We start from the raw sequence: 22,934 nt of genomic DNA, 5'->3' as shown, positions 1-22,934 counted from the left end.
ATTAACTTTTATCTTAATGTAGCATCTTTTACCATATTTATCATATGGCAAAATACTTAAAATGTGTTCAAAAATAACAAAAGGTAAAGATTTATAAAATCTGAGGGACTATAAAATTTGACAACTTTTCTTTTTGCAGGCAGTGCACAATGAAGATAAAATTGAATAAAATGTGATATGCTCATAAGTTATAAAGCCAGTTTCAGGAAAATATCTCCACATAGTAGGCGCTCAATAAACATTTTCATGATGACTGAAATCTCTTCCCAATGAATATATGCACTGACTCATCAATGAACCAAGTAATTTACTAAAAAATGAATAAGTAAAAAGTTTTGCCACAATGATCATAATCACTCCCTTCCCTCAGTCCTATTAAGCCCATGATTTTGAAAGTAAAATATTTGCACAGTACCTTGAGTTTCATCATGGAATCTTGACATAACTTGTCGCCCCGAGCTGCAGAAACCTCATCAATCCCGATCAGCTTGGCCTTGTACCGGACCCCTTCACCTTTAAACCTCTTTATCAAAGTGGCTTCACTGCGATCCTGACCTAGAAACAGAGAAAAGCAGGATTCAGGCATGTAAGTATTCAGGTCCCACTGTCTTTAAATAGCCATAGTGCTGAGATTTGTTCTCTGGTTTCACTTATGTTCTAAGAAGTCACATCATTGGACCGAGTAGAAAGTAATTGTAGTTCTCTTGGATGCAAATTCTGGCTATATCCTTTTAAAACCAGAGGCAACTTACTTCTCTCTGAGTTTTCTCAGGCAAGAGAAAATAAAAGAGTTAAAAATAACCAACCCCAATGGGGCATTAAGATAATTAAACTAGACAGCATGTGTAAAGCACCCAATACAGATTTTGATACACGCTAGATATTTAACAAATAAGAATCACCTACTAGGAGTTCATGTCTGACATTGTTGTTAGAAAGTGGTATTAGCACTGAGCCTCTTTGGTTAGGGTCCAAGACCCTCTTACACCCAATTCCATGGGCTGCTTTTTAGTGAGGCTCCAGTGTAATAGCTTTGTATCAAATAATGATCCAGGGACAACTATAAAAAAAATGGTTTTACAATATCTCTTCTGCTAACTCATGTGTATAGAAGTAGGGTACTTGATACGGAGTGCCCATATCCTGCAACAGCCTTTCTACACAGTAATTATTAACATAATATTTTGCTATGACATATCAACCAGAAGTTCAAATACAACCACATAAAATAAGGACAGTAAAGTTTCTGTGAACTGAGTGTCTCATGGGAGATGTTTTATAAACTTGATCACACTCTTCATAAAAACTCAACCATATCCATCATCTAGATGAAGAAGATGAAGGTCACAGAATTCAAGGAGCTGGTCCCAAGTTCACACAGTCAGAAAAAAAGATGAATACACAAGAATTAAAATTTCTAATATCAACAAACTTTGATAAAATTCATCAAAGGATGGGGCATTGCATGTGTGGCTCTTAAAACATGAGGTGCTCTAGTCTTCTGAGACTCATGGCCTGGAACATCATTGACTTGAATTTCCAATGCCTTCTCCATCATACCTGCTCTTACTGGGCAGAATTTCTGAGCTGGGCACAATGAGCAATATCTCAGCCTACCTCCCTGTATCTATATAACGTGCAAACTAAGGCCTTTCTATCATGCGCAGTTGAGAATTATTGGAGTTTAAAACAGAGGAAAAATAACAGCAATACTTAATCATTGCCTAATGCTTTTCTACTGAAAAAAAAAACCATAACTTGTGGCCCATTTATTTATTCAGTTGTCCCTCATTGAGTGTCTCCTCTATGCCAGATGCTGTAACTCTCTGCAACAGACGCATGAGACACAGTCTCTGACCCTACCAGCTCAAGATTTTGGCGACTGAAGGTAAAAATGTGTAACACATTATACCAGTTGTGTAAGAAGGTACTGGTTTAGTTGGACATCCTCATTTCAAATCATGGCTTTCTCACTTGAAAACCAACTGAACTGTCTACCTAGCCTCAGTTTCCCCATCTGTCAAATGTGGATTAGAGATCTACCTTCTGACTTATTGTGAATAGTAACTTATAGGAGAGAGTACATGTGAAGCACAGATTCACATGCTAAGTTCTCAGAAAATGGCAGCTGTTGTCACTATTATCAGCCCAGTGAAAGAAGCACAGAGAAGATCCCATGCTGAGGGAGGTGGGTACAAAGGAGAAATGTCTGCAGAGCCAGACCCCTAATTTCCAGCTGGTGCTTTTTCCCAGTGTACCCTTCCTGACTTCTGGTATATTAAAGCCTTTGAATTACATTCCACAAAGCAGATATAACACAGGGATGATGAGTCAGAACCTATAATAAATGTAAAAATTCAGCCTCAGGATTCTGTGAGGCCAGATGTCAGAGACTAAAGCTATGAACAAAGAGGACACTTGCCATGATACACTCTGTACAGACATCTAGCTCAACAGCACGGTCTACCAAGTCACCTCTCTGCATTATCATGCAATGTTGGGTAGGAATGGCCTATGGCTTGCTCTATTTCTAGGAAAGGTTATCTTCCTCTATCCCAAATATCACCTCTGCCTCTTCAACACATGACACTATTTTAGTCACTAATCAAATCTCTTTCATTGTTTGGGATTTCTCCAAGCTTTATATCCCAGGTAGCATTTATTATGTTCTATACAAAGCACACTGTATACGCCAATTTGTTTAGCCACAGACATGATCCTAGAGATAGGTACTGTTATTCACATTTTTATAAATGAGTAGCTAAAAGTGAACATCTGAGAGGCCAAGTAACTTCCCCAAAATTACTGAGTGATACCTGAACCCAGATCTGTCTGATGCCAAAGACCAGGCTTATAGTTTGCTTGAGTTATGCGTTTTCAAGCTTGTTCTCTTAACCACCATGATTAATTGCTTCTCATTCTACCTGATTTCCCCATCTTTATATTGTACCAAAACTCACCTGGCCTGAATCTGTTGATACCTAATATGCTGGCGGCATTAAAACTCCTTTGAAAAGACAGCTTGAAAATGGAACAACGGGCTTCCAGCCTTCACATCATGTCCCAGAAAATGTCTATGAGTCAGATACAAAGACAGCCTTAAGAAAATATTTGTCAAGGCACAGAGCTCTAACCAAGGAGGATGCTTCATAAGGGGGCAGAGCCAGATCAGGTGAATGAGGGCAGAGATTAATAAGAAAATATTAGGCCATTTAGAGGAAAGTAGGGAGCCCAATTTAGATTAGGACCCAGGGCCAAGCTAATTTGTATGAAGGGCACTTATGCAGTAGATAATCCAGTTTCTCATTAAATGCTCCACCATTAAAAGGGTAATTTTTCATGAGCACATCTTGAGCAAGGTCTCAGTTATATTAGTTAAGAAATAAATAACAGATATCAGAGCCATAAGGCTATTCCATCAGAGGCACATACGATTTGAGGGTATTAGGGAAAGGGTCAGTCTTCATGCATCCCAAGTCATCACGAATCCCCAGCTTATTCTGCTGAAAGAACCAGTGGCCCTATGCTTCAGGATGGACAAAAGAAAGGACAGGTGTTTAAGGAAAATCAACAACATTGTCACTACCAATTATCGACCGTTTACTATACCAGTTGCTGGGCCAAGATTTTACATGCAATCTCTCATTTAGCCCTCTGCTCTTTAAGATAGACTCTATCACCTGCCCTATTTTACAGAAGATAACATCAATGACCAACACCAATAGCAGAGCCTGAATTTTTAAAATAAGAGCTTTATTGAGATATAATTCCCATACCACTTGATTCCCTCTTTTCAAGTATATAATTCAATGATTTTATACATTCACAGAGTTGTACAAACATCATCACTAGCTTATTGCATAACATTTCCATCACTCCCCAAAGAAGCCCTGCATCCATTAGCAGTTCCTCCCCATCTCCCCCAAACCAATCCAGACAACCACTAAGTCCATTTGCTGTCTCTGTGGATTTGCCTGTTTGGGAGGCAAATTTCATTTCACGTCAATGGTAACATACAATGTGTGGTCCTCTGTAACTGGTTTCTTTCACTCTTCATCACATTTTCAAGGTTATTCCTGGTTATAGTATTATGCAACTACTTCATGCCCTTCGTTTCTGGCTGAATAATATTCTATTCTACCAATGTACCACGTCAATTGATGACATTTAGGTTGTTTCTATTTGGGGGCTATTATCCACAATGCTGCTATGACACTTGTGTATCAATTATTGTGTAGGCATATTTTTTAATCCTTAGTATTATACCATTTCTCCCTGAGTACCCATTCTCTATCAGGTATAATACTGGGCCGTATGGTAACTCTATGTTTAATTTTTTGAGAAATTATCAAAGTGGTTTTTCCAAAGTGGCTATATCGGGTTACAATCCCACCTGCAAAAGTATGAAGGTTTCAGTTTCTCTACCAGATATTCTTGCCAATATTTATCTTTTTTGCTTTAGCCATCCTCGTGAGTGTTTAGTGATTATCAGAGTTTTGTTTTGCATTCTCCTCAGGACTAATGACGTTGAGTATCTATCTTCTCTTGTGTTCACTGTCCTTTTGCATATCTTCTTTGGAGCAACTCTTACTCAAATGTGACATAGTCGGGGACCTGGCTGGCTCAGTCAGAAGAACATATAACTCTTGATCTCAGGGTTGTGAGTTTGAGCTCCCACTGCGTGTAAAGACTACTTCAAAAATAATAAAATCTTTTAAAAAATAAGAAAAATAAGAAAATCTGCCATAGCCTAATCTGATGTCCTGAGTTTGAACCCAGGTTTTATGTCTAACTATTAGGCTCCTTGGCATCAGTTGACCTTACTGCATACTCTGTTACGGCACTTGCCACTTTTTACTTTGTGTCACAGCTATTTGAGTAGATGCCTTATGCGGTCTACAGTAAATTGGCAGCTCTCTTTCTCCTAAGACAAAGCACATCATAAACACACACACTGTGCCTGATCTTCTCAGGTCTTATCCCCTTTACGCCCCGCAGGGCTACTGGAAATAGGCATTGTCATCATTCTATGAATGAAGAAACCAAAGCCAGAGAGGTATATAATTCAAGTTACTGCAAGCTGAGCTGGGAATAGAATCTCATCCCGCCCTATTCTAAGACCTGAGATCTTCCACTGGGAGGCAACAGGGTTTAATGGCCCAGAACAAGAGCTGTGGATTCCAAGGACCTGAATTCTGGTCCCAGCTCTCCCAACCACTCCCCTAATTGTGTTATGTTGGGTAAATTTCCTTCCATGTCTGCCACAGTGTCTTTCTTCTCTGAAGTGTAGCTAATACTGGGTCACTGTGTAGGTCAAAGAAATGATACACAGCAACAGAGGGCAATGAGAGACAGTCGGAGCTCAGTTAAAGTTGACCATTGGTACCTGGGTGATCATACTTCCAGTTTGTCTGGGACAGTCCCTGTGTACACCTTTCACCCTGACACTATTATTACTATCATCCTATTGCTCTCAATCCTCCCAGCTTGGATAATCAATTGTGTGGTCCCCCTAATCATGTCATCATCATTGCACTAACCCAGGGTTTTCTTTGTGCTAGGCAATGTGCTACCTTTCTGAGGTGCCTGGATGTGTGGAAAGAGTCTCCTTTCCTTTCTAGAGGAAGCCACATTTCAGAAGGGGACACACAGAGCTTCATAAAATGTGACCAGGACTTTAAATGTCATATTGAGCTGAGGGGAGGAGAAATTATTGTTTGGTGGGGAGAAGATTAGGAACAGCTACAGAGGTGAAATGACATGTGAGGGAGGCTTGGTGAGGAAGCAGGGGTCATCAGGCAGAGAAGGGAGAAACTTCCAGAAAAGCATAAAGTATGATGATATTCAGGAAAAAAAGTGAGTCATTAGGTTAGTCTAGTCTTGAGTGTTTCTCAGCCCGAGCAATGTTTTAGAATCACCTGGGGAGCTTTCACAAATAGTTCCCCACAGATGCTGCTTAGATTGGTCTGGGGTGAACCTGAGCCAATTCACATGCTTTGGAAGCACTGTATTAAAAGCAGCCTCACATGATGCTAGCCAAGGTTTTGGGGGCCTATTCCTGGGGGTCCTGAAGTTTTTGGGCTCTGTTGTGTAGGCCACAGGAGCTCTTTGTGATACTTTCTGTTGTGAGGATAATATTGAAATACCACCGAGACAACATCTAGGGAAGCATGAGGCTCTCACTGACTGAAGGAAGGACTGACCATGCATTCCTTCATTCATGGAGTCAAGGCAGATTATGTGCCCACTATGTATTCTAAGGTGCTAGAAATACAGTGGTGAACAAAACATAAATAGCCCTACACTCAGCCTACAAGCCAGTAGGCTACTGCAGATATTTTTTCATTCTAATATAATGGAGAATCAATCATCTGTAAAAAACCAAACCAAACCAAACAACAAACCCCAAAACTCAAATCACAGATTCCGAAATACCATCTATTGAGACTCTGAGTCTAGTAGGAAGGACCCAGTAATCTTTGAGGATGGTCTGTATATGGGTCAACTCAATCTACTGGGTCCCTTCATAGAAACAAATTCAGAGCAGTCACGTTGCCTAACCTGATACATCTAGGTCAATGCCAGAGCCAAGATTTAAACAAAGGTCTGCCCAAGGCCACAGAACCAGGATTTCCAGGGTTTTGGTTTATATTTTTAATCACACGTCTCTATCAGTAAAATACTGTTGAGCCTATACATTGAAAATAGGTATATTTCTGTATAATTTATATGTATGAACTACTTTCAATCTATGTATTGATATCATTAAAGCTCATTTTGTCTTAAAATGTTCTATATAGAACCAAACATAAAGAGATGTCTAATAATTTCCCACATCCCCAGCAGATAATCTTGCATCCCCTGCAGGGGTCTGCATCTCATAATGCTTCCCTGCAGATTTCTCTGACTGAGAAATAACAACCTGAAAGATCCTCAGGGAGTCACAGCAAACCTACAATCACAATAAAGCATTTGGGTTTCCAAGAATGGTCCACGTCTAATTTTACAATGGACATCCTAGGGGCTGCTGTCTTTCATGGATGGTGGGGGCAGGTGGGGTTCACATACATCATATTACTCTAAGCATCTGGAGGCATCCAGGAGCCACCATAGAGGAGCCTCCATGGTCACTCTCAAATCCATGCCCCACACTGCCTCCAAAGAGACCCAGCCTAGGCACCACCTCATCATCATGCTGCCATCCTTGAAATGTCATTGGCTTCACCCCACCTACAATGGGCAGCCTCCCTCTCCTCCCATATCATTTCTGCTTAAACTCCAGTCCTGCGGGCCAGGCTTCTCTGTGCCCTTGGCCTGTGCTATTTCCTCCTCTCTGACTTGCCTTGTCTCCTTGATAAATGTTTCAAATATACCTTCAGATCAAGTATACCTTCTGTTATGAGGGCTGTTTTTTGGAGGGGGGGAAGCACTCTTCCCTCCATATCCCCCATTCTCCACCAACTACAATTAACCTCTTTAATATATCCTACAAGTCCCCTCTTAAACCCATCAACCTCACTTTGGACTCCTTTCCCCCTATCTCTCACATTCTGCCCTTTATCCAGACCTTCCCACAAGCCCTGCTCTGTGCAATGCAGGCTATGCTCTGCAGTTTTGCACTTGTTTTGCACAAGACATTGCGTACTTTTGCACATATGCAAAATACACATAGGCTCCGCACTTTTGCACCTTTGCACAAGGCATTGCCCCACCCTGTCTCTCTCCACCCCTTAGCCCCCTTCCATACCTGAGGTCTCAGCACAGTACCATGTGTCCAGAGCTCCTCTGAACCCAAAGGGAGGCCTCCTCTGAGATGCATCCAGAGTGCTCTCCTGATAATCCTCATTGCATTTTCCCAATGAATCTATCTCATTTGTAATAATATGCTTCAACTCAGCTTTCTGCTTAGTCTCTAAACTCCAGAATATATGGAACTAGGTTTGAATTGTTAGTGAAGGTACCAGAGCTCGGCACTATCCTAACACATCGACATAAATCCTACAGTATTCCCTCATAGCATCTGCACGACATCTGTGGCACTTTGTTGACTTTGTCTTCATACCTCCTTCTCTGTACTTGAGCTCCACCAGGGTGGGGGCTGGGACGGATTCATCTGTGGTTTCTGAGCCTAGCATGATGCCTGGCATAGAGTGGACCCGCAGTGCCCAGCTCTACTTTATAATTGAATAATTGAATGAATTTATTTCTTTATTCAAAAGAGGCAGTGGACTCCTGGAGTCAGAATCATTTTGGGGAAGTGTATGGGGCCACTAAACACCTCTTCTATCCAGACCCTATTTCAAATCCATTCTGTGAGTGTGCTTCACTTTGTCTCCAAGGAATAAAATCCCAAATGGGATAAAGTAAATGTCACACCCATGGTTATTTTAAGGTTGCCTTTGCTTTGAGCCATTAAGGAAGAGCATTTCTCAACCGCATCACAAACCTGCTTTCCTCATAACCTGGGAGATGCCTCGCCTCAGAATTTAAATTGAGGTCATCCCCAGTGCACTTTGTAAATTCCCTGTTTTGAACAGTCCTCAAGGCTGCTGTTAGGAGGAACACTGAGACTCTGTCTTGGAGCAGAAGGTGTCGCCAATGCGGAGGTCCCACACCAGGAGTGGCCTTGCAGGAACTGCAACTAGCAAGCCCTCTGTCAAAAGTCAGGGTCTAGAGGAAGCAGGCAATTAACATTTTTTATGACACTGAGCAGAAGCCTCTAGAGTAATGTATGGCCTCCCACTCCAGGCTGTTCACTGAAAACTGCTAATGGCCAAATAAAAGATATTTCACACCCAAGATTATTTTCTCTTTATCCCCCCAACTTGTCACAGATGATAATGAGCCCGGCCACAGCAACCCACACAAGAGCCAAGATAAGTGTCTTGCTGTGTTTTCTTCTCATGCGGTCAGCCTGGCTGTGAGTTCTTTTGACTTCTGATAGTTACAGTATTTCCCTGTCTAGCAGAGGTCAACTTCAACATATTCCTTACATGGAGCTGAGTGTTCCCACTTCTATGTTTAGAGGGAAATGTCTCAGCAAGTCTAGGTTAAGTGTCTCAGTCGGCTCGGGCTGCTATAACAAAAATTCCAGAGAGCAGGTGTCTTAAACAGCAGTTCTGAGTAAGTGCTTGTTTCCTGGCTTGCAGATCACTGTATCTTCCTGGGGTAGACAGAGTGAGTGTGCTATCTTCTCTCTTCCTCTTCTTATAAGGGCACCAATCCCATCACGGGTGGACCCTCATGATTTAATTTCAACCTAATTACCTCCCACAGGCCCTACCTCCAATACCATCACATTGCGGGTGAGGGCTTCGAGGTGTGCATTTTCTTGGGTGGCTGGGGGTGGGGCAGTGAGACATCAATATTCAGTCCATAATATGGGGGCCAGGATTTGGGAGGAAGAGTCAAAAGCTGGATGATACCTGAAGACGAGCCAGTCCTATTTTCATAAACAGTCATACAGAAGAATCATAACACTTTGGAGACAAACAGGGCAGCCCAATCAGAGGACGGGGTGGGGGGACTGGGGCACAAGAAGTGAGGTCACTGGCACAAGGCTGCACTGACAGCAGCACCTCACTCTTTGGAGTCCAGTGGTGTTTCAATAGCTCTGCGACTTCACGTGTGTGTAATGCTCTGAAAGTTATTTAACTTTTCTGAGTATTAGTTTCTCCATCTGCAAAACACCATAGTTATTTGCACTGCTCTCTAGGACTGTTAGAAGGGTTATATAAGACTATGCACATTTTGCTCTTAGCACGCTCCCTGGCACATCACAGTCATTCAGTAAATATTTATTGCCTTCTTCCTCCCCAAATAATATATTTCACATTAAGCACCAGTGGCCCAAAGCTAACCACAGCAAAGTTGACTGCAGTAGGAGTGATGGTCCCAGCTGTTTGGGAAATACTTTTGGTTGCCTGGGAATAAGGGTGCAATTAGGAACAGGATGTTCCTTCCTGAAGGCAATCGGGAGATCACCTTATGAATTATTAACACAATCCCCAAACTGAGACATCCTCCCTCCTTCTGCATATCTATCTGAATCACCAAGCCATCCATCTTGATGATAAGAAAATTTCAAAGAGGTTTTTTTTTTCTCCCCAGCCTGTCCAGCGTGATTCTATCCATTGCTGCTGAAAGAGCTCTATTGTCTGTTATGTTGTCCAATTTAAGAACAGATTGTGGGGGGAATTTCAGAGCCCAGCAGCAGAGATAACTTATTTTATTTAGAATTCTATCTTGCAATTATCCAGGTGTTGATTTGCAATGGACAAATAATTATGTATACTGGCTGCGTAGGAGAGAATGCCGATTTTGTGCAATTAACTAGCTGGGTAGCGAGCAGAATAAGGGGAACCACACATTTAGGGAGCTGTTAAAATGTGCTATTTTATGAACATGGTTGCTGTCATTATTGCTAAAAGGTAAACTAATTAAAGAGCCAAAATAATATCCAACCTATTATTCATGCATACATTCTCTTAAAAAGATGTTCTTGATGGGTACACTTCTGAAACTCTATATAGAACATCCGGAATCCACTGGTATCTTCCCAGGTAAAGCCAAGTCTTAAGATTCCAAAGATTCTAATTCGAGAGACTGGGAGTCCGTATTTGCAAAGATAAACCTATGTTTCTGAGGCTGAGTCAGAGGAGGAACAACTGAAGTGTAAATCAGGGACCTGTGGTGACCTCACATAAGTAGGTCCTTATGATCAGATCACTGGTTCTCCTTTTATTTCCTTTTTATTTAAAGTCAACTAGTACTTATTTCTGTTCCTTTCTTCCTTTCTTTTCCCCCCTGCTGGAAAAAAAAAAAAAAAAAACAGAGAAACTTCTCAGTTTTAAGATAATAGAGGTATCTGTAATCCTCTGTGGCTGAGTCCTTCTGAAGCCCTTCTATGAAGATCGAGGAGCTTGGGGTATCCTGCTAACATGGGCCTATCCAGGACCATGTGCAGATTTGTCCTTGCCTGTTTACTGGGAGCCTGAGGACAATGCACACGTCATCGGCTTCTTGGGTGTTCTACAGTGGGGCCTGTGTCTTTTTCCTGGTGGTCAAGGGGCAAACTAAACTAGTCTGTGTTGCTCCTAGGTTCAGACCAAAGCACAGACTAGACTTTGAAGGATACGTACGTCCTTCTCCATCATACCTTCATTCCTTACAACTGAGAAGGTATGCATCATTAATCCCTTCTTACAGGTGAGAACTCCGGGGCTCCAAAAACTGGCCTGAGATGACAGAGTAAGGACAAGACAGAGCCAGGAGTGCCAAAAAATACATGGAGTTAATCAGAAGAAGTCTTAAGGATGAGATTCTGAAGATTCGGGCTGGGTAAGAAGTAGGACCACAAAGGGCAGGGGAAAACTGCTCTGAAGCCACACGCCAGCATTTATTTTTGTTTTTGTCATTTGCAACCACAAGTGTCCTATGAAGGGAGTGGTGCTCCATGGAGGAAGGCAGAAGGATACAGATAAAACACCAAAGGGGTGGGAGCAGGCCAGGCCAGGGTACAGAAGGGGGAAGAACAGCATCCAGGAGAGATGTGTGTTATCAGCTGGCTTTGACAGTCAGAAGCCTCTCAGCCTAGAGCCAGGCACTTCATCTCTCAGCAAAGGAGGACAGTGACACTCACCTTGTAGGATTACTGTAAATGCAATCATATATTTGAAGCACCTAGCAAAGATGCACAGCTCCTGGGGGAGTGTGGTCATGATGTGGAGAGGTAAGCCAGCAAGTGCCTACAATAACCGAAAGGTGACAGGAGGAGAGTTCAGGGACAGCACCCAATGCTCGCATAACGTGTGATATTATGTGATACTGACGCTCCATGAGAATAAGCCTGATGAAGAAGGTAAATCTAGGGCTAACACCCTCTCATCAAATGCATCAGAAAGGCCCTGGCAAAAGTACTGAGTGTTTGCCAACCATCCTGGGCAAGTGAGTCTGCAGGAATAAGCCACCCAGGGAGGTGCTGTGGGGTTTGCTTTTCTGAAATTCACAACTTGCCTTCCCCATCCCCCACCACCGTTGTGGCAAATGCACACTGGAGCAGACACTAGGCATTTACAAAACCCTGGAAGCTGATGACAAGTGTAGACAATCTTGTTTTCCAACGAAAAATAACAGATACATTTTTAAACCTTTTCTATATCCATTCTTTAAAACAAGTGCTTTTCTTCTCTTTCTAATTACAAAGTGAAACATGTTCAACCCTTAAAGTTTGGAAAACGCAGGAGAGGAAAAAAAAAGAGGGAAAGTCACCCATAATACCTTCTGGTGGTATCAATAGTTTCATTTGGGTATAAGTTCTTCCAAACTTTTTCCTAAGTATTACACAAACACACACTTTTCAAAAAATTTTTCATGCTATAAATCTGTGTCTTGCTTCTTCCATTTGGCAGTGCATTATACATTTTCTTCCATATTGGTAGTTTTTGTAACATGATTCTTAGTGGCTGCATAATACCCCATTAGATGGATGTAATAACAATTCTTCTAACTAATCCCCCTATCATCAGACAGTTACAACATTTCCAGTTAAAAACAGTGCAAACAAATACAATATTGAGGATTCCTCCTAAAGACAGTAGAGGAGATGGATTTTCCCTGTGAGGATGCCTCCACAGAGTATCAGAATTGATGCTTCATTATTTCCTCCTCCTATTTTTCCACTCCAGAAAAGTGTGGGCTCAAAAACGACAAATGTGTGAAAACAAATGTAAAATTTACCTCTCCCAATGTCTTTCTTTGGGGGAAACACAGGAGGGCGAAGAAAGGTTGTTTGTATAATTTGGATTACAAAAGAATCCTCAAAAGCTCGGGACATGCTGCCCATGTAAAGCTGGGTGACTGCAGGCAAAGGAGAAAGAAGCAGGAGAACCGGATTTATTCAGCGAGCCGAGGTCACATCGCAGCCCACAGCAGCCGAACCCCCGGTTTGGAGTTCTCACCCGATGTGTGTGAGCACTCGGAATGTGAAAGCCCGCTCTTGGACCCAGACAGAGGTTAATTAAACCTCAGATGGACAAGGGTTCCCATTTTCACACGCAGCCTGCAACTGGCCAAGAACTTCCTTCTGCGCCAGCTACAACTTCCGTGGGGTCATCTCCATTAGAAAAAAACAAGAGGATTTAATTGAGTGTCTCTGCTGCCAACTTGTTTGCAGACTATTTTTTTAAGGGAGATTATTTTGGTCCTGGTATATTCTGGTGCAAGCAAGACTCATGCTTTATCTCCCATCTGCCTTCTAAACAAGAGGGCTGTGTATACTATCGACTGATTAAATTATTTCTTTAGAGTACAAAGAAGTATTTGTGATGAAGACAACAGAGAGGGCAAATCAATTATTTACTGAGAAGGCTGCAATATAAATTACATTTGATTAAACTCAGAGATAAATCTCAGTGATGGAGGTTTTAAGTGGAATGTGCCAGAATAGACAGTGACTAAGTGCCCCCCGACACTGCTGGTAATGAATGCAAGGGCACGGGCCCAGCCCTGACACCCCTGTGTCTCTAACAGAGTCTGCTTCACACCCGTCCATGCCACAAACATATGTCTGATGCCTGCTATGCAAGCACTGGCCCGGGTGCCAGGGTACAGTCATGAACACAGAGAGAAAAAGCAAGCCCCTGCTCTCCTCAAGCTTCTGGTCTAAACGGGGAAGGAAGATAATAAGCCAGTAAATAAATAATGAACAAGATGGTTCCAGATAGGGAAAAGTGTTATGGAGATGATAAAACAGTCTGATGAAATGAAGAGTGACGGAGATGGGGTGGGGGAAATGACTCATTTAGACAGGCTGGCCCACTGAAGGCACTTCTGTAGAAATGACATTTGAAAGGAGATGTGAACAAGAAAAGGGCAGTCATGCCAGGAGGGAATGTGTTTGGCCTGTTTACAAAACAGAGAGAAGCCAGTGTGATGGGATTGGAGAAATAGAGGGGGAGGAGGTGGGAAGTGGCTGCAAAGATGGGGAAGGGGGGGCCTTCACAGGCTGCTTCAGGAGGCAGGGCAAGAAGCAGACCTGGCTCCAGGGCGCAATCCAAAGCCTTTGGGGGCTGTTGGGCAGGCACATGATCGCATGCTGTAAAAACATCTCAAACTGCTCTGTGGCAAAAGGGGACAAAGTAAAAGCTGCAGTCGTCCTGTCATCCAGGTGAGAGGTGGGATGAGGAGGGAGGCAGCAGACGTGCAGGAGTGGGGCATAATCAAAGTTCACCTGGAGGGACAGAGGGAGGGCAGATGGGGTGTCCCGGTAGACTGGCTGTGCGCGAGGCAGGAGGAGGGAGGAAGCAGGCGTGACAGCTGAGTGTGGGCTTCAGGACCTGAGTGGAAGCCAGAGTCACTCCCTGATGCCACGTCGTCCTGATCAGTGATGGCCACGAAGCCAGTGGAACCTGGTGACTAGACGTTCAAGGCCTTTCCCGTCCCAGCTGTGTGCAGGGTGCGTGGACTCAGGAACGGAGAGGCCCGGCCTCGGAACGCCTGCTCTGCCACGAGGGCCCGGCCTCACCGGCCTCACCGAGAGGACAGGAAACAGACAAGACCCTCCCTGGAGTTTGTGAATGAAGTAAGTGGGAAAGTGGCCTGGCCACCAAACAGCTGCTCCATCACAAAGAGGAAGTCCTGTCCCTCCAGTTTAAATTTAGAGCCAGAGTTCAGCTTTGTCAACGCTGAAAAGCCCTGGCTTCTTCTCAGCATGATTTTTATCATATGAAAGGGGTACTTTCTTGGTTTTGGTGTTTGCTTTTGTACCGATTCTATACTGCTTCTCTCCCCCCCACTGAGTGAGAGGCGGGAGCCTCTCTCATTCCTCAAGAGCAGACACCTGAAATGTGTGCCCAGTCTCAGTGACTGGGCCCCAGATGATGCCCTCTCACACCACAGTGTCCTCATTTATACAGTATGACCCCACCTGCAGGCCTCTTTTGATTCAACTGTACGGTGACACTGGGTACAAACTGTGATGGTTAGAGCCCCATCCTGGGGAACTGAGAATTGAAGCAGAAAGAGGGGTCAATTTATCCTTGTGAACAGAGTCCTAACACAAGATTGTAGAATTCTGGGGCACCATCTTTTTTCTGAGTAAGAGAAAGGCAGTCTTCTGGCAAAAAGCAAAGGGAAAAGATGTTCTGGAAGAAGTGACTACAGAGACAAAGTATTGTTGGCATCCTCATTGAGGCCAAATCCCTGAGTCATCTTTCCAGAGGCTCAGCTCACTCATGTTCTCCCTTCAATTCCGTGAGACACTTCGGAGTCCTTATTGATATGTCCTTTGGTTATATTTAAGTCCATTCAAGTTGACTTCTGTTACTTGTAACTAGAAGATTTTCATTAATAATGGATGTGAATTTCTGTCTATCTGGCTCCTCGCCACTGCTGGGTGGGAAGGGAGAGATAGTCACTGAATGCTTGCTGAAGAAAAGAGATATGAATTGCACCCAGTTGGCTGCCCCAGGAACTCTTGCTTTATCCCCATTTTCTCCCAGCCCTCAACTTTCCATCTGTTAATAAAGCCACAAAAAGAGAAAGAATTTGGGTTTAGATGATTTCCCTCCCACTTTCATTATTAAGATCTCAAACCTCAGTCTAATGTTTGTAGTTCATCTCCCCGAATGGCTTAGCTTTCAATGAATTTAATATACAAGAGTGAATTATTTCCTAAACAACCTATTTTGGTCCCTTTTATGCCAATGAAAAAACATAGGTCTATTTGATCAGATAACAAAAGCATGAATAACCTGCACAGCCTTGCTGATTTCAACAAAGCACCTCCCCTCCAAAAATCTCAGTGTAGTCACAAGCATGATCTTAAGGCTGCATAAAGCACTGTAGTAAATTTCCAGGAAAAATATATGACAAATTTGGATAATCAGCAATAGTAGGATATAACAGGTCAATGGAAAACAGAAATAAATATTAAATCTTTTAATTCAGTCAACATTTTATCAGCATCTTTTATGTGACTGACATGGTGCCAGGGGCTAGTGGTGTTTAATCTTTTATTAAACACTTACTATGTTCTAGGTACAGTGATAGAAATTTTCTCTTTTTTTTTGATAGACATTTTCATATACATTACTTTCCATTTAGCCCATATATGAGCCCTATGTGGTGTTATGACCTCATTTTGTGCAGATGAGGTAAAGAAACCTGTCCCAAGTTCACATGGCCAATAGTAGATGTGATTCAGCCAAGATCCACTCAGCTATGGTTGTTTCCACCTCTCTATGTGTTTTCCACTTGACCTGAGTTGGTCCCCTGAGGAGATGGGTAAGATGGAATTGGTCCCTTTAAGAGGTCCCCAGTCCAGCTGAAGAAGCTAGTTTATAAAAGTGAATGTTTCATAAATAAAGATGTCACCAATGTGCAAAGACTCCAAAAGTGAATCACGCATTCAAATGGATGGGATAGGGCTGGCTGCATGGATGAGGTGGCATTTCAGTGGGATACTAAGTGATGCAAAGGATTTTTGAGCAAATCTTTTAAAGGAATCCTGACAAAATGGAAATATTCATTCTTGCACACCTGTTCAGGGAGTGGTAAAAGATGTCATAATCAAGGACCAATTATGCAATATGTATGCCATCAATGACCCTCAGAGGGAGGCATTATTATTTTTTCACTTTTAGAGATGAGGATAGTAATGTTCACAGTGGAAAAGTGATTTCTTCCATGTCACACAATCTTCATTTGCCTGTTGACTATTTCAAACCCAGGACTCTCAATAATGTATTGTTCCTACCAAACCATGTCTTCCAAAGAATGAAAGACAAAAAGAAAAAAAGAAGAAGAAAGAGCTACAAATTATAGGTGCAATAAATTATAAGGCCATTCTCTACCCTCAAGGGATTTACAATCAAGTTGGGGAAGTAATACATAAACCTCTGAAAACTGAAACAAGAAATCAAGGTAGAAAAACAAGTCAAGAACAATAGAAGTCATGGCCCAGGTCAGCTCAGGCATAACCAGCATATATATCATAGTAGGTAGTGTCCTAGGGGTCTGGAGGAGAGAAACAGGATTATTTTTTTAAGATTTTATTTATTTATGAGAGAGAGAGAGAGAGAGAGAGAGAGAGGCAGAGCCACAGGCAGAGGAAGAAGCAGGCTCCATGCAGGGAGCCTGATGTGGGACTCAATCCCAGGACTCCAGGATCACACCCTGAGCCAGAAAGCAGATACTTAACTGCTGAGCCACCTAAACAGGATTTTGAAGCAAGGTCCTTGAGGGATTTTTCAGGAAGAGGTAGGACTGAAGTCACGTCTCCAATCATATGCACAATTTACATGAAGTCGGGGAGGGGGGGCATGGAAGACCACCCACAGCCAGAATTAAAGGCAAAATCAAGGTCATTAAAGCTGCTGGAAACAGGGCTTTATTGAATTGGGTATAGTCGTAACCACTCCACATTACTGGAATCCCTCATGAGCCAAGCATGGTACTAGGCACACTGTAGATGATGCTCATGTGCAGAAAAGCAGCTCAGATTCGGGGGGCAAGGGGCATGAGTTGCCCGAATCAGATGACCAGCAAGGCCTGGGTAGGGGGTGAGGTCTGTAGACAGATGCGCCTGTCTGACTCCAAAGTCCATGCTCTTTCCACTACACTCCACCACCTGTGCAATCTGGGCTTAGATTCTGAAGGGCTCTGAAAGCCAGCCTAGATTTGCTCTGTGGGTGTTAAGGATGTCTTTGTTTAGGGACATTATTATAGCATGGTCAGAACCATGTTATGGAGAAAGTGTACAGTTGAAGAAAGGGAATTCAGGGTGGGGAACATCATTCTTCCACACCAGCCCCCCGCCCATTTGAGGAAAGAAATCAATGAGAAGTGAAGAATCTCAGAGGCAATCAGGACACTGAGAGTCCACAGACTAAATAATCTGGCCCCAGATTCCCTAAAACTGAGACAGCCACAGCAAAGGCCACCAGGAGAGTTAGCAACATGATATGCTTTCATGAAGTGAGGTCCTTAAGGACTTACTGACTCCAATGGTCCTTCCTGTGTTCACTTTCCCTGGCCCCTCCATGTAACTGCATTATCTCCTTCTTGAAGAGGCTGCCCCTCTTGTGCTTCTGTGACTCTCTTGGTTCCCCTGCTTTCCTGACTTGGTCATCTAGGATTGAGGTGGTCTTTTGTTTCCTTGACAATCTCACCCTCTCTTAGATGACACCCTGGTCAGCATATTTAGTCTGCACATCTCTCCCAAGCTCCAAGTCCACATTTCTGTCTGCCTTCTATATGCTGGCCCCTGAATTTCTTAACATGATCAAAACTTAGTAGGTATAGAATGGAGATGACCAATTTCTCTTGACTCCAACCAGCCTTCTCTTTTGGTGCCTGTTCCACTGCTGCCCCTGACATCCCCACCATCCCATACAGCCTCACCAGGCCCTTTGAAAGTATGGTGACAATAACAGGACAGTGCATTATAGCCACATTAGCAACAATACTCAGCATACTGCAAGCCTGATGCACCAAGTGGAATGCTTCTTTTTCTTTTTAAATATTTGTTTAATTGAGAGAGAGTGAAAGAGAGAAAAAGAGAGAGAGAGGGAGAGAGAGAGAGAGAGAAGAAGCAAGCACTGTGGGGGAGGGGAAAAGGAAGTGAGGGAGAAAGTCTCAAACAAACTCTGGGCTGAGTACAGAGCCCAATGTGGAGCTCCATCTCATGACCCTGACATCACGATCTGAGCCAAAAACCAAGAGTCAGATACTTTACTGACTGAGCCACTCAGGCATCCCCCAAGCAGGATTCTTATTTATCATTAAGTCTTCTGTGTCTAGGAGAGCGCCCAGCATAATGCAGGTAACATTTGACAAATAAATGCATGTCTTAGGCAGTCTACCCTCCACTTTGGGTAAAAGCTTTGAAGAGACTTTTGATTTCTCCCCTTTTTCTTACTTACTATGTCTTTCACACAGATTCTAAGAACAGTGAATAATATTTCTAAAATATCCTCACTGTCACCACATTTCCGATCCTCATACCTTACCTAGATAATTCCCTGGTCTACTGATACACCTGTTAACAATTTCTCCCTAGTCCAATCCATCTGCTAGAGAACCGTAACATTTCTCTTGAGACAGTACATGCTTATCGTGTCATTCTATTATTCAAAGTCTTCAATGGTTCCACTTTCCTCCAAAGCAAATGGATACAGAAATTACTCATCCGTTTATTCAATAGTTCATCAAGTATGTATGACTCACAGACTTGCTGAGCAAGGAGGGGGGAGCGAGGAGGGAAGCTGACAGACAAATCTCCTACCCTCGTGAAGACCGCCGCAGTCTTCTGGATTGGAAAGAAAATGAGTTTCTTCTTCTTCAGTCCCATTTTTCCCCCATACATGCTCTCTACATCAGTCAAATGAAGTCCCACGAAAGCCAGGTCCCAGGCAAGGGAAATCCCACATGTCTGGACATCTGTGCATGTTCCCACACCACTTTCTCTGTCAGGAGCAAGAGCCTCTGTGAACCCACCTGCCAGGTCAATGCAGTGTCTGTCACCTTCCTGTTGCCACCGTCTGCCCACTTGTCCAAAATCTTGGGTCTTGCCTCCCAGTTCTCTCTTAAGTGATTAACTCAGTTCCTCCCATAATGCTGTTTTTCCCTCAACCTCTCTCCTTTAGTCTATTAATTTCATTCCCAGACATTACCCAATGCCCTGTTCTCTTTAGCTCACATTGACAAGATTCTTAATAAGTAAAGATTTAAAAACCGAAAACAAGTACACACACCCTTAAATCACGGAAACCAACTAATTTACAAAACACATTTTTCTAATGCCGCTGAAATTTAGTCACGAACAGAGTCACTGGACCGTCTTACACGTCTGTGTATCCCTTTTTAAGTTACAGAGAAACTTACTCCTCAGCACGTGCTTTTTATTAGGTTTGCTAATACTTGTGGAGCACTAATTATTTGCCAGGCTTTGTGTCAATATTTTGCAAGAATCATCTCTTTTATTCCTCATGAAAATCCTGTACCATAGACACTGTCATCCCGGTTTATAGATGAGGAAGCCGAGGCTAACAGAGGTAAAGGGGCTTCACCGAGGTTACACAGACAGCTGGACTTTATGTGAACTCAAGTAATGTGATTTTTGACCACTAGCCACATACTGCCCCCCTTAGGAAGCATACACATATTATTATGTGATTAGTGGAGAGAATAAACTTAACTAAGAGCTGGGCACATAGTAGTCATTCAGTAAATGTGACAAATGAGAACTAGGGAGAGAAAACAGGTTGACAAACACACAAGTGCAAGGCATACTCATATACACTACTGCATAAAATCCTGGCGAAAGATCTGTCATAGATACTTATTATCCACCTATTTTACAAATAAGGAAACTGAGACTCTGGCAGGTGCAGGGGCTTTGATACATTTTCCCACCAAGTAACTGGGCAGATGCAGGACTGGAAGGTACATCTCTGAGTCCAGCTCCCGTGTCCTCAGATATGACCCCATTGTCTCTTTCCTCTCCCACACCTACACACCCCATTTTCTTTGTATTCCTGCAATGTCTAGGGAAACAAAAGGGATCGCTCTATTCCTCAAAGGGCTGGGATAGATGTGAGTTTTGGAGAGGTCATGGGTTGGCTCCTTTTGCTCTCAGGCTCTGCATGGAAATCACCCACAGGTGTGAAGCTTTTGATACTTCAAAAATCCTCTCTCTGCTGGAATTTTGCAGCCTGGAGGCGGCTTGCTCTGCGGGGTCCTGGCTCCCTCATTGCTGCCTGGAACACTTGAAGGAGCTGAGATTCGAGGTTCTCAGATCAAGGCAAAGGGTTCAATATGGATCGGTAGAAAAGAGAGGACTGCGTTTTGCACTGTGGCTGGAAAACTCTCCTCTGAGTCACTGGATGCACTGCTGCTGATTCCCAGAGCCTGAATTTCTTCACAATAAGGCCACTGAGAGTGGCAATACTAATGCTATTGTCTGGCCAGGCAGACATTTCTCCATATATCATCAAACAGAAAGCAAAGCTGGACCCCATAGGGCCGATTTCAAGAAAATGCCAGGGGGGCATTGAGACAAAACCTTGATTGTGAACCCAGAAGGAACTCCGTTTTGAATTTTAAAATTGCTTAATTGACATGAATGACTAAGCGAGGTGGTTTGTGCTCACTGAATACAATGCAAATCACTCAGGGATGTTTCCAGGGAAGGCCTCCGACTCTGCAGACCTCCTGCTGTCTCCACAACACCTGTGGGGGTCTTTTCCTGCTATAGGAGACACAGGAAGCCTAGAAGGAAAGAATCCCTCTCTTCCCAACTCTCAGAGATGCCTTAAAAAATGTTGTTTCAAAATGACAAGAATGGCAACATGTTTCTCTCTGCTGTTCCTTTTCAGGTAGGCCTCACGAGGCAGCTCTGATTGTCAAATCTTCCGCAGCAGGATGTGTGTGCATGAGATTACTGCAGGCACTACCCAAAGGATTAAAAAATACATATTGCATATCATAGAGAAGAGGACAAGTCTTGTACGTGCTCTCAGAAGATCAGAAATGGATGTGTTGCACGCCTAGCCATATGTCCCCCCAGAGGGTCCAGCAGCGCGTTTATTTGAATATATTTAAAGGAGGCCAGGGGAGGAGGAAGGACAAGGGGGAAGAGAGGCAAAGAACTAAAATGGCCCGACAGGAGTGCAGCATTTGTTTCCTAGGGCTGTTGGAACAAAGTACTACAAACTGAGTGGCTTTAAACAACAGAAATCCATAGTCTTGACAGTTCTGAAAGTTCCAGATCAAGGTGTCAGCAGCATTGGCTCTTTCTGAGGTATGTGAGACAGAATCCGTTCCAGGACACCTGCCTGGCTGTTGCTGGCAATCTGTGGCCCTCCTGGGCTTACAGATGCACCGTGCCAACCTTTGCTGTCATCCTCAAGTGGCATTCTCCCTGCATGTCTGTCTCCGTACTCATTTCCTCTTTTTGTGCAAACCCCAGTCATATGGGAGTAGGGCCCACCCTAATAAGTTCCTGTGAGGACCCTATTTCCAAGTAAGGTCACATTCTGAGGTACCAGGAGTTAGGACTTCAATATATCCAATTCATTTCTGGAGGGGGCGAGGGTGGGAACATAATTCTATCTGTAACAGGGGTGCTTTATCAGTGTTGCCTCATTTAATCTTCAAAGCAATTCCATGAGAAAACCCCACACGTTGTTGGAGGCTCACCAACAGCAAATGATCTGGCCAACTTGCATAGGTGGTACAGACGGAGCTAACATTTGAACCTGCACCTGATGACCCACCCTGTGCTCTCTACATGACGTCACCTTGTACTGTAGTAAAACACTTGGTTACCAAGTCTGCCTGCTGCCACTGATGGCTGGTCCCCAGTATCAGGACTTCATAATGAGCCCCCCACATCAGAGAACAGAACTGCATGTCACAAGTATGGTGATCAGAGAGGCACGCGGCCCTTGGTACAAGCCACTTACCCCTGAAACAGTGTGAATAGCAAATCATGGGGTTATTAAAGCCAGAACCAGCCCTGGGGTGGAGAGAGAGTCTAATTGCCAGACAGAGAAGCAGATGAGAGAGGAGAGGATGTTCTGTGGCTCACACTAGGCAGCTTTCTCAAATTAAAGCAAGCTAAAGCAAAAATGGTCTTCCTCTCGACGTTTCATAAAGGCCATTTCATTTCTTTGTTACTTGGCAGAGGGCCCAAACAACATTTTATTTTTTAGATGAGGTTTAGAAAAAAGAGAATTTAATTTTTATTAACAGAGTTGCCAACAATTGGAACAGCATATTTTTATTCACCAGCAAGGAAGAACTGCGATAATTTCAGCCCATGCAGGAGGCTGTGAAGCTCTTGACAGTTTGATTTGAAAGACTGGAATTTCATGGAATTACCAAATTGAATCTCTGATCTGTCTTCTTGTATATTTAGATCTAAAAATGAG

At 43.3% G+C, this 22,934-nt stretch overlaps 1 protein-coding gene across 8 annotated transcripts in view; it reads right to left on the bottom strand.

Moving 5' to 3' along the window:
- DAB1 (DAB adaptor protein 1) overlaps positions 1–22,934 on the bottom strand; it is a 292,435-nt gene that overhangs the window by 142,878 nt on the left and 126,623 nt on the right. For all 8 annotated transcript variants that reach the window (XM_041772822.1, XM_041772823.1, XM_041772824.1 and 5 more), the window contains exon 3: positions 416–555. In XM_041772822.1, coding sequence (XP_041628756.1) covers positions 416–555 — 140 coding nt within the window. The remainder of the gene's footprint in view (positions 1–415; positions 556–22,934) is intronic.

Source organism: Vulpes lagopus, chromosome 10 (genome assembly GCF_018345385.1).
Source record: "Vulpes lagopus strain Blue_001 chromosome 10, ASM1834538v1, whole genome shotgun sequence".
NCBI classification, from domain to species: Eukaryota; Metazoa; Chordata; class Mammalia; order Carnivora; family Canidae; genus Vulpes; species Vulpes lagopus.
This window is presented reverse-complemented; position numbering and strand designations above follow the sequence as displayed.